Below are 13,303 nucleotides of genomic sequence, written 5' to 3'. Positions count from 1 at the left end.
TAGCTCTTAAATGTGGTTATATCGTACTTTTGAAAAGTGATATAATCTGCAAAATTGCGAAAGTGGTTGACACAATAAAATGTTTCGACTATTTTGGCCAAGACTGTTCGCGAAACACCCCGCAATGAACCGACGGACGGTAGAGACAAGCGCTGAGTGTGCGCAGTGAGCACATTTTCATGGCACGTGAAGTACTGCTCACTGCCGCAGAAACCGACTGGTGAAGCTACATTTGCTGTAGAAATACATTCGCTCTAGAAACGCAATACATTCAATATTAATTTTTCTTCTACCACCATCAGCGGCTGTACGCTATTACAGTCATTTGGTTGATTCCCGATTGAAGGTCTGCTACGTTGCCGGTTGGTTTTGCATTGTTCGAACGTGATGGCGCCACCAGCCGAATCGAGTCGTTAACAGTGGCGCACGGTGCTTTGTTACTCTGCGAATGTTGACGTCAAATCAAAAGTTTACATTTGCATGATTATTCTATGAACTAGCACATAAGAGCAATATTTTGGAAGATTCGAAAATTAAGACATTTTGAAGATAAGAAACGGTTAAATATCAAAAAAATTAAGTGAATATCTACAGAAAGTGTTAAAAGCAATTTGTTGTAATAATGACCAAAGTATTATTTATTAGCGGTTGAAGGTTTTATGAGAAAATTTCGTTTTATCGGTTGATTAATTTTTGGGACAGTTTGTTGTTTTCAAAGCACCCATAGCACTTTTTGAAGCTTTTTCGAAAAAATCCTATGAAAAATGAATGCTTTATGTCGATAAACTCAACAGCATGATAGCCACCATTGCCGGCCACTCTCGTTTTCATCGTTTGTGGGGAAGGATAAAAGATAGGGAAGGACAACGATTCATCACTCTTCCATAGGTGTCGCGGTGTTGGAGATTCAGAATCATTGAGGTCTAGGATTCGATCCAAGCAAGCGATACGACCTAAAAAGCATTATGTATTATTTAGCTATTTAATTAGTCTCCGAGTACACGAAAAAGAAAATATCTAGTTTAGTTTTTGAGTTTTTTTCAAACTCTGGGCTACCGAGAGTACCCAAGGTTTTCTAAAGGAAGGCAATTTGAACTTCAAACAGCCGGCCGTGGGAGTATTGACTAGAAAAGCAAATATTATTTGTGTTATTGCGTATTTATGCAGATACCGTACTCTATGTATTCATTGGGTTGGAAACTACCGAACGATAAAACGTAATATGGACAATAGACCGGCAACAATTTTGACTTTTTTCGGAACACTGTTAAATCAAGCGGTAATTGGCTTCACATACCACTTGTCAAATATGAGCTTTTTTCGAAAACTCTAATTCACTCACAAGAGTATTCAAGTTTGTATGCGAAAATATATGAAAAATAGGCAATTGAAACAATAAATTAAGTACAAAATGCCAGCATCATCGTGTGCATCCCAAAATCTGCAGATATATAGACTGCAAATTGATCTGATTTTGCAGTAAAAAGGTATTTTCATATAAGGTTTTGTGTTGCCTCTCTTTCTCGCACATGCTTAGAATAGGAAATTTCAAAAAAATGGTTGGTCTTCAAAGTTAAATAACTTTATAGGGGAACCTCCAATCAATTCAACAAAGCTATTCGTTGTAAAATATACTACGCGACCGTAAGTTTTGAGGTATGCAGAGTTACTGTGAAATTTTTCATTGGAATTTAAGTTTTTATGTCCGAGTTTCCATATATATATATATATATATATATATATATATATATATATATATATATATATATATATATATATATATATATATATATATATATATATATATATATATATATATATATATATATATATATATATATATATATATATATATATATATATATATATATATATATATATATATATATATATATATATATATATATATATATATATATATATATATATATATTACTATAGAAACTGGAAACGTCTTGTGGGTAAACTAGAGTTATCGGAAAAAGCTCATACTTTGCATATGTTTATCATTACCAATTACCATTCGAATTAGCAGTGTTCCGAAAAAAAGTCAAAATTGTTGCCGGTCTAATGGACAAAGAGTTATAATAAAGTAAAACATTATAGATCAAAGAAAGTATTTACTATGTTTTATATCAGAATTTTGGTTATAAGAGATAATAATGATTATCGAAGGTAAATACAAGCTATTGATAACCTAGTACGTAGGCAGATTAGCAATAACAGAATTTGAAATTAAATACATAGATGCAAACGCGGCGAATTTTCAACCTGTTGACCGTGATCATCGATTGTAGTCAGATTATAGTCGTATTTGTACTGATCTTCGAACAACTATTGATTTTTACGGTAATGTTTTCACACCTAGTTCCGTTCGCACCCTCTCGTTCTGCTACTATCAGCAGAGGGCTGATAGTACCCAAGCGTTTCCAGTTTAAGGACCAAATGTCATCAATAGACTTAGACTCACGTGGAGGCATAAGATAGCAGACTTGCGAGAACAATGTTTAGTTAGACTACTAAACTACCCATGATCGCATATTTGTCACATTTTCTATGGGATTTCCTATCTTTATGGGACTGGTTTGCGATCATGGGCAGTAAAGTTCTTGATTTCAATTGATGTCAAATAATTTCAAACTTATTTTGGATTCAATTATACGATGAAATGTTTTGTTGCTTCACAAATATAAATAAAAATCTTTCACTGCAGGGGTAAACATGAAAAACGTGCTCGGCTTCTTTCAAAGTTATTTATCTTCGTAATAGTCAGATTCGATATTCTAATTTTATGAAATGCAATGTATCGAATTCTATCTAGCTCGTCAATATTGGATTCAATACTTCCACTAAAGCATTATACAAACATTTTTGACAGATGTTAAAATAAGCTCAGGTGCCAAATCTCACATCATTTGGACAATTTTTGAACCACGCCCACTTCGATTGAAGTTTTTGCCATTGTCACTAAGAGAAAATGCATTAACCAAACATTTAACTTTTGTAATAGCACTCGGAAAATTTTGACTTGGGCCTTTGTTTAAAGGAAACAATCATACTATTTTAATGGGAAAATGCTCGCTCTTTGATAATGACGAGAAGTATTGTCCCAAACACCCCATATATTTAATGACATTTCTGTCCCAGGCTACAAATAATACATTTTTTGCAATTGTTTTTCATGTGGGAAAATCTCCGAAATCAAACGGAACCTTTGCGACCTTAGTCAGAATACGAGAAGTTGGGGTTCTAGGGCTTTTTTGTCATATACATATTAAATGTTATCGTCTTCTCGAGCATATTATCTCAATTACTCATCAATAAATTTTTATCAAATATACTTTGTTTAAGGAGTTTTCCTTTTTATTTTTCAAAAAATCGAAAAAATATTACTTTATCTAAAAGGACAACTCCTTCAGAATATTTTTGAAAAGGTCCGATCCACCAAGAGCAGTGTTGACTTGAAAATTTAAGGTTGAACAGAGAAAGCGCTAAAATCGAAAACGAAAAAAGCAGTTTTTTCCACACCGTGTGTTAGATCTTCATAATCAATCAGCAGTACTGTAACAACATTCTACATAAGCTGATTGATTTTGATGAAGATCTAACACACGGTGTGGAAAAAAACTGCTTTTTTTGTTTTCGATTTTTGCCCATTCTCTGTCCAACCTTAAACTCGACTATCTCTAAATGTCGTTTTAAAATGCTCAACCGATTTTCTTCAATTTTTTTCATTTGTTCGAAAATGTTTTTTTCGTACCCTTAACGCTTCCTTTTTATGTATAATTTTTTATAGATAAGGATTTTTTAAAACAAATTTTAGAGTTCAAAACGTTGATTTTTTAGGAAAACCAATGCTTGTTTTTTCACTGAAAAATATGCTATCAAAATACTATAATTTTGATGTAATAAAATCATTGCTTCATGCCTTTACATAAATTCTATTTTTTTAATTTTTTCTCGCAAAAATGTATGTAATCCCTTAATGTGGAAAAACCTCAGAAACAAAATAGAAGTAAATTGGATGTCGGTTAAATTCAGAAACATTAGTTTTCATTGAAATTCCTCAGCATTCCGTATTTCTCCAGAAACCAAATTTGTACCATGTGCTTCTGAGCGTTTTTTACGATAGGAATAGTGTATTACATAATAATTTATTATTAAAAAGAATTTACATGTGCTTTTTAAGTGGAAGTTCTTTCAGATTTGGTCAAAACTAAATCTAAACTTGGAATTTTTGTGGGATTATGAAATAAAACAGGAACATCCAGTTTTGATTGTCAAATGTGTTTATTATTTCTGCATACGTTGATATTTCTAGAATGGCGACCGCAAAATGGCAGCTCGTGTCGACCTCTACATGTGAAACATCGGCTCCGAACTGCAAGTATACGGCAACTTGTGGTGAACTGAAATGAGCGATGATTTCCATTTCTTAAAATTTATAAAATTCTCTGTGACCTGATTAGAAAAGTTGGCTATGAAAAATTTACTAAATTATAGACATTTGAAAAAAAAAAATTGATTTTTTCTTTGCTTTTATATTTTCTTATGCTCATTTTAAGTATAAGTTATAGAGAATTTATTAAATGTTATGCAATGGTAATCATCGGTCATTTTAGAACACCGCAAGAGGCTGCAGACTTAAAGTTCGGAGACGATGTTTCGCGTGCTGAGGTCGACGCGAACCGCCATAACAGGATTTTCTTTTAGTTTTAGATAAAAATACAGCAAAAAAAATTCAGTTTGGACAAGGAAAAGTTTTTTTCAATAAATTTTTTTCCTTAAAAGTACCCAACTTGAATTTTTGGGGGTAAGTAGGGAACCCTATCTTGCAAACAAAATTCATCCAAATCAAAAATAAGTTTTTTTAAATCCACTAAATTTTTAAAATTGATTTTTTTCGAGTCAATGAAGATTTTTTTCAATATTTTTATTCGAAAATATGACTAATTTTATGAAAATCATTCCTACAACATTTTTTGTAGGCTTTGAAAAAAAATTGGTAAAAAAGTTTGGCCCTTTTCAAAAGACAGTCTAGATGATTTTTGGAAAACCAAAGTATGCAAAGTGGCTTTTTGTGACAAAGTTCTCATGTACAGAAAGTTTCATTAAAATCTGAGAGGGTGCTGCCAACATTTGTTCGAGTTGGCGCGAAATTCGTCTAAATTATAGTCTATAATTGGTTTCTAGACCGAAACACAAATGAATGTAATCGAAATTGGACATTGGCGTTTATTTGAGGATAAGTTGCTTTGAACACACAGTTGTTATATTGTGACGATTAATATTACAATCCTGTTTTTAAGCAGCTCACAAATTAATATGTTTTGAACACAGGAAAACTATCGCGAATTTTGAGTACAAATTTACGGAAAAATTATGACATATTTGCTTTGAAAATTACGAAAAATCTCATGATGTTTTGTAATGTTTAGAATCATTCAGCGATTCTCAACCTGGGATTAGCGGACCGTAAAGGGGGCCGTAAAGTAGTTACTAGAGGTGCGCGAAGATTATTTATCACGAAAGGTGCTTTTTTGTAAGAGACTGAAAACAATATTTGGATAGTACACAAAATGGATGTTAAACCGTGGGGGTCCGAAACAACCCTAGCTGACTACGAAGGGTACGAAAAAGGCTGAGAACCGCTGCATAAATCATTAAAAAAAAACAAAGAAAACTTTGAGCATTAAAGGTGCCAGAAATTCACATTGGTACTTTTTACGATTTCATTTATTATTTTGAATCCTAATAACAAAAATATGTAAAACAGATTATCTATTGAAAAAGACCAGAAGTTTAGAATGGAAATTTTGGTTCTTCAGAACTTGTAAATATGCAGACAGTTGAATGAAACGTGTAAACCAAAGCTGTCTAACGTCGTTATCACTCCTTCGGACTTACTTAAGCTGCTGCGAATAAATCGAGCAAATGCAGCAATAACGGGTTTATTAAAAATCAAAAGAATTGCTCATGTTTTAAAGAAGGAAAAATACAAAATTATTTTTTAAAGATTTTCTTTAAAAACCATAGATTTATATGACAAGAACACCAGTATATTGTACTACGGAGGGATTCCGACGATGATCCATAGAGGCTGATGCTTTTGCTTTTTGGGTCTTTTGGCTTAAGGTCAGTTAGGTCAAGTGACTTATTCGGCCTATTGATTCATTCGACCCAACCATCCATGTGGCCAAGTTGTTATCGGCCCAATCACCACCTCGGCCTAGAGCTATTGGTCCAAATAGTGCTTTAATTCGGAATTATTTTTTCGTATTCATCGATAGCGGCTGTTCACACTCTTATGTTTTTTATATTTTTATTTGGAAAAAAAAATTAATTAAATGCAGCTTGCAAACTGACTCGCGAAAATCGCATTTTTATAAAAAAAAATCCTTTTTTCACGAGATTTATTTTCTGGAAATATCTCGATGTTGACATGTGCGCCGTCGAAGACTGCGTAATACAATCTCACGACATAGGAAACAGTGTTAACCCTTTCATGCCCAACTTTGTTTACTAGCGCATATAGGGTTCCTTAAAGCGCATTTTTTTCTCTAGAGCCTGGGGGAGGCTAAGAAACGAAACATATGTTTATCTCGCGGTGTCATAAGCTGCTCAATTTTTAATCTTCCGATACTCAAAACAATTCTCCTAACATTTTTACACTTTACAATTGCACGAATGAATTAGTCGATGACAGTCATCAATTTAGGTTTGATCAGTTTTCAACAATATTTTATGAAAACAATAATATATTAGAATTTGATTTTTTGCCTGTCACTGTAACGGTCGCTGGCAGCACTTCTTCGGCGGAATCCAATTAGACTAATGGCAATAACTTCTGTTCTAAGAATAATAATTATATCTGATACTGTTCGAATCAGAGGTTATTGTCCCAGTTATAAAACTTCCTTGTTTTTGTGCTAAAATCTTGTTGGTTATTAACAACATGGGTGTGAAAGGGTTAATGAAATGACTGTGCCAAAAGTATTTGCGTTTTATCTAAACCGAATCCAAACAATTTGGCCTTAAATAGAACAGGAAATATAAACTACAACTAGGACAAATAAACGATAAATGGCTCAGGCACCTAACTATGCATCGGTTCTTCAAGACCTATAACTAAACTCTCTTGTATTATCGTGTAACAAAGTTTGAATAGTTCAGAAAAACTCAGCAAACTATTCGATCACGATAACAGTGAATAGTAGAGCTCTGGCCGAACTATCTCCAAAAAGCCTGCATGGTGCTTCCTTATGGCCTTGAAATGACCTTGGTATATTTATAACCAAATTAAAATTTCCAATAAGCTTTAATAAAGAGACGAAATTCAGTCTCGATCATTTTATGGCCGACTAGCAGCGAATGTGGTTCGCGTCCGTTTTTTTTTTTTCAAACGTTTTGTTTTTATTTTCAGGTGACGTTCGCGCTTTTTGACTCTCTTTGAATACGAGTTAAACTGTATTAGGTGATTTCGGTTTCGTACTTATCAGGACCTGTTCCGTAATATTTATAGCTGCCAGATAATAAGCCGATAACTATTGCGCAGCGATTCGACTAGTTGTGTCAGTGTACTGTAAGTGTTGTGAAGTCATACTTGCTTTGAAAAATGAGCTGTGATGTGTGCCAAAAACACTGGGAATGGTTCCTGGATGAATTCAGTGCCAACTATTTCGTGCTGTGGGTTTTTGGAACGACTCTTTACTCTGTTCTGGTGGTGATCGTCGTGGCAAGTCTGTTCCTATTTATGGATATTACCAATGCCCCGAAACCGATGAGAAAGTACAAAATTCAACTGGGAACCAATGAGCCACTGACCTGGCAACAGCTTAGTAAGGTAGCGTGCAATCTGTCACGGATTGTACAAAGATAAACTCGTTTAAATCTATTACAGCTGGTGAAGACAGCATTCATAAACTTGGTTTTAGTGGCAATCCCAACCTTGGCGGTTTTCCACGCAATTTCATTAACGACCAATCGCCTGCCGGATCTCCGACAACTACCCAACATTGGAACGATATTGTACTCACTCCCTGTTTGTGTGTTGGCCTCTGAGTTCGCCTTCTACTACAGTCACCGATTGTTGCACTCCAAATTCCTATACAAACTGATTCACAAGAAACACCACGAATGGACATCCCCGGTAGCCTTGGCTGCTGTGTACGCTCATCCCATCGAGCATGTTTTCAGCAACATGGCACCCCTGTATCTGGGAATTTGGCTCACCAAAGCGCACCCGATAACGGCTTGGATTTGGACGACATTGGCTCTGATTGGGACGTTGCACGACCATTCCGGGTACCATCTTCCATTTCTGGGCAGTCCCGAGGCACACGATTTTCACCACCAAAAGTAAGTTAAATTTCGTTGCGTGCGTAGTTTGTTTACATTATAGTCTCATTTGTTTTACGTTTCGAGTTCCATATGTGCTATTTGTTTTGTCAAATGGTAAATTCTGTTTTAGTGGGCTGTAAAACTAAGTAACCCGTTGGCATTGACATATTTTCTTGTGCGCTCACCATAATTTGTTAAATATGATCGGCTTTTGATCTTGAGGACACTTGTTCTAGCAAAGAAAGATCGGAGAGTTGTGACTCGATTATCTTAAGAGCACCTGGGGTAAAACGTGTGCTATTCCGAAATAAAAGCGAATGAATCGCAGATTTCCAGCTTGTTCGGTCTTGTCTTCTTAGATTCAACACAGCCCATCAGTTTGGAAACTATCTTGAAACCTTTTTCAAGGTCTTTGCTGTACATTACTTTATCTGAAAATCCTTTCACTTTCGCGCTACTTGTTCAGTAGAGTGGTGCAAATAAATAATATAATGTTTGATAATACTCCAACCGGGTGTTGAAAATATAAAGGAAAACAAGAAAGTTAAGCTGTTTCATTTATTTAAATTTCAACCGGAACCACCGGCACAAGTCACTTGCATATATTTCAATTTTCACCGAATTAACAATGTTTTTATTCGGTAAAATACATCGAAAAAAGTTTTAATTGGTGTCAATTGAATGGAGTATTATTTATTGAAACTTTTTATGGTACCTTTGTTTGTAATAATCAGCACAATGGACAAAGTCTCAAAAACGGCAATTTTTGACGAGGGACGTCGTTCAACAAAAAATGGCATGTAACGAAAAATGGCTAGGTTTTAAACGCTTATAATTCAGACATTTCACGACATATTTTCAAATTGTTTGCATATATCGCTCAAAAATAACATTAAAAATTTAAATAATGTATAACATAGTCAAAATATCACACATTTGAACACAGAAGGAGGCGCTTCCCAAATCTGGCACGACAGATTGATGCACCTATCGTGCTACACTTCTGTGACTGACGTCATCGTCGACTATTTAAGGAATAGCTTTGGTCTGGCAGGGTCAGTCATCTTTTGAACGGCGAGCAGAGCATTGAGCTGCGTACTTGTACAACCACTGTAGCAGATTTGTCACTAATAAATGAAGACTGACGATGAGTGATAAGTCTGCTACACTGGCTGTGGAGGTACACAACGCAGTGCTCTACTCGTCGTTCAACGGGCGACTGAGCTTTAATATACAATCTCGAATGCAACACGTGACAGTGTCGTTGCACTAGTTGTCTCTTTCGTCCCACCCATCATCACTAGCATTAACTCATTTTGCTTAATGCGTACCTTCCATTCGTGTACGTACACTTACACTGCTGTTTGATTCGAATATTGTACCGTTCGTTTGGATTCAATGTTTGAGCGAATGTGTATACCAAAGCATACCTAATTTGTTTGCGGCTGCATGCGTGCACGATAGCAATCTGTGGTTTCGTTGCGCAAAGACGAAAACATACTTAAGCGCTATTAATTTGCTGAAGACATCATCGCAACATAATCACTATATATCTCACTTATAGGGGGATTAATCCATGAAAACACAATATCAAATATCACATACATCCAATAAATTCTCCGAAGGTGCCTTTCATCGAAACTTAACCGTTTCGGCGATAATAGTTGATTGCTTGTTTTGGTCTTATTTCTAAATGCTGGAAAACGGTAATAGTCCGTTATCCGTATTTAATGTTGAATATCTCTTTTGATAATAGTCCGATTTTAACAAACTACAGCTCGTTCCAAAGGTATTCGTATAGCTATATACATATTTGTAAAGTGTCTAGTCGGTTACAAAAACGTTGATGTTTCTTGCCACAGGCACAGATCCCTCACCAAATCGTAGATTTTTTCGCTACCTTATCCGTGAAAACAAACTTGAATCTGTCAGAAACCATGTTGTGAGCAAGCCTTGTAAAATATGAGCCTCAATATTTGTTTAAAACCAGCTTTAGCATTGGTTTCATCGTCGATCAGAATACGTGCATCGAGTTTCGTTGTAGAGCTTACACAGGCTTTGATTGGGTTGAGTTGCTCAGTAATATATTTGTAGCCTTCTTGAAAACGAATTCGATGCACAGTACAGGGCAGTTGGCAATAAATTTATTCGGGAAAGCATAATCCGAGATGTTGGGATCAGTCTTGATTTTCAATCACGATAAATGGTTCCACTCCCACGATTGATTTGCACGTTGTTATTAGTTGTGAGTTTCCTTGTACGTTTTAACACACAGTATTTTAGGACACTCCAGCAGATTTGTTAGACTCCGAGTTGACGTTGATGGATTTTCGAGGTAGCCATGCACAATCATTTTAAATTGTACATAAATTGATCAAACGTCACTATTTCCAAATATAAAAAACGTTTTAACTCCTTCATACCCATGTTTTTTTCATAAACAACAGCTGTAACTTTTGTTTTAGACAACTTAACTTACTAAATAAAGTAAGGCTAGTAATTGGTCTATAATCTTTCATTTAAGCGCTTACATTGTTATGTGTTATCCCTAAAACTGAAGTTTTTTGCTATTAGTCTGATAGAACAGCGCTGAAGCAGTACTGCCAGGGCTATTTTCAGTTGACGGTGAAAATTAACTTTTTATTATATCTTCCCTCTCATGCAATATTATTGAAAACTAATAAAACCTATCAATTTAGACTGCCGTCCACTATCTTTTTCATGCACTTTGTAAATATTCTAGTAAAATTCTATTAACCCTAGAACGTTACACTTACACTAACGGCAACCGTTCACTGGGGTACAAATGTACCCCTTACCAACTTCGACTTCTGCTTCCAAGAAGGCCAAAAGCAAACTGGCTTTACCACCTTTTCCTACTCTTACTATGGACTCTAAATTGAATTATGGTTAGGATTCCAAGTCGGCAAATGCCGAATTCTCGACTTCACACAGCTCCACAGATGGCGTGGGGTACATTTGTACCCTAGTGCAACGTTCTAGAGTAAGTATCGGTAGGCAAAAACTAAGCAGCTACTAGCACTGCGAGGGAAACACCTATCTTGATCAAAACAGGTTTTTCATGTTTTTTAACCAAAATAAAACTAATTTGGAACACTAGGGTAAAGCGCAAATTTTGGCCCAATTATGGAGGGTGCCGCACTATTCTATTAATTACGCAGCCTACAATCGATGAAAAGCGCATCAATTATCAGTATCCTTGCTTCGATCTCGAGAACCAATATAATAACAAAAATGTCTTGAGAATGATGAAATACTTCTATTTGAGCGCCCCATATCTAATTTATTTAGCCTTTAGGATTGTTTTACTACTTTTTTTAATTAGCTTCCAAGTCACTTCAATCCTCAAGAAACCTCGCTTAAAGAGTTAGTACAAGCGATGCATTGAAGTATGCATAATTTTACTCTTGCTGGTATTGTTTCGAAAAGTTCTCTAAAGTTTTATAAAGAACAAATCCTGCTGATGGCGAAATGTTCAGAGAAAAAAAGAATAATTCCGATACAAAATTGTTATTATCTTTCAACAGATTCAACCAGTGCTATGGTGTGATTGGACTCTTGGACTGGCTGCACGGAACCGACGTCCTGTTTCGCCAATCGCAGTCTTTTAAGCGACACCGGCACCTACTTGGAACCAGTTCAGCACGAGAGCTATATCCGGATGTCGATAAAAAGGTCTCATAGAAAGCAGCTATCCGGCCGCCTATGGACAATGCGATTCTTTTGAAGTTGCACTCCTTAAACTCAGCGAAACACTTCTCTGGATGAAAATATACGTTTGAAACAATAAGATAACGTCATCATTATCATTAACAACACATGCAAAAAAGTGTATCTGTTAAGTATTCTGTTTGTATAGTTTCCAAAAATTATGTGTAAGTTAGTATAACTCAAACAAATCGCCACATCCAGCAAAATTCTGCAATAAAAATGTTATCAAACATACAAATGTATGTAAGTTCAGTAGGTCTGTCATTGTTTTTTTTCGGTCGAACTCCCCGAGATCCGAACACCACCTTGAATATAGGTTATTCTGCCAACTCTAATCAGATACAGAGTGAGGACAAATTTGCTGTCGATGACTGCTTCAAACGAAAGAAGCTGTCGAAATTCGTTTCGAATAACCTATATTCACTTGTGGTAAACGTATCTGTGACCAAAGCCATCATGAACAGTAAGATTTACAAAACAGAGTACATACCTCCAAAAACGGCTTTTGTCGTACTAATGTCGGATCTGCTGTACTGAGTTACAATCGGCCCTATTCTGCGCGGCGTGTGACATGAGACGACTAATCTCACCTCACTCTACGTGACTTTTCTCACCCAATTCTGAAGTCACTTCGGGTGACGTGAGACGCCCATTTAACCGCAATGGGGAATCTCACCTCACCTGAGTCGACTCTCAGAATAAGGTGAGAAAAGTCACGTAGAGTGAGGTGAGATTAGTCGTCTCACGTCACACGCCGCGCAGAATAGGGCCGAATATGGTGGGTGGGGGACATCTACCTTATCGCGCGGGAAATGAATAGTTACAATTACAATCAGCATACTTCCACCAAATGTACGTAACTGCGATACGACAAACGATGATGCTTACAGATAAAGTGCTGAAAAGTGTGCTTACTGTGAGGAGAATCCAAAAGCTGCTGCTCGACGTATTAACTTCGCAACTAAATCGATCTGTGTCTTAAACAAAAATGCTTCAATAGTACTTCCACATATCTCCGGAAAACAGTTCATGCTCTTTCCTACTGACGATTCTTCCTGGTACGAAATTACAGTATTCGTTCCTGCTTGAAAATTTTAAAAGAAGATCAAATCTGGTCTAGAAAGAACTGATCTTAACGCGTGCAAAATGACAGCATTAAAATGTAGACAAGGACGTGCAAAACTAGAGAGAAGTGAATGACTCATATGAAGAAATGTATACCCGACGCGAA

The 13,303-nt window shown here is 35.9% G+C and overlaps 1 protein-coding gene across 5 annotated transcripts; it reads left to right on the top strand.

The window, feature by feature from the left end:
• Window positions 1-303: 303 nt before the first annotated feature.
• On the top strand, window positions 304-12,327 carry LOC131677108 (fatty acid hydroxylase domain-containing protein 2-like). 5 transcript variants are annotated; one of them, XM_058956707.1, is made up of 4 exons: window positions 304-346; window positions 7,424-7,843; window positions 7,901-8,358; window positions 11,889-12,327. In XM_058956707.1, exons 2-4 carry the CDS (start codon window positions 7,616-7,618, stop codon window positions 12,043-12,045), a joined length of 843 nt encoding a protein of 280 aa, XP_058812690.1. In that variant the 5' UTR covers window positions 304-346; window positions 7,424-7,615; the 3' UTR covers window positions 12,046-12,327. The 5 variants fall into 5 exon arrangements, with proteins under 5 accessions (XP_058812690.1, XP_058812688.1, XP_058812689.1 ...); XM_058956705.1 differs by having other exon boundaries at window positions 328-362; XM_058956706.1 differs by having other exon boundaries at window positions 331-429.
• Window positions 12,328-13,303: the final 976 nt, after the last annotated feature.

Source organism: Topomyia yanbarensis, chromosome 1, assembly GCF_030247195.1.
Source record: "Topomyia yanbarensis strain Yona2022 chromosome 1, ASM3024719v1, whole genome shotgun sequence".
In the NCBI taxonomy this organism is placed as follows: Eukaryota; Metazoa; Arthropoda; class Insecta; order Diptera; family Culicidae; genus Topomyia; species Topomyia yanbarensis.
The sequence above is the reverse complement of the archived record's forward strand: the minus strand, read 5'-3'. Positions and strand labels throughout refer to the sequence as shown.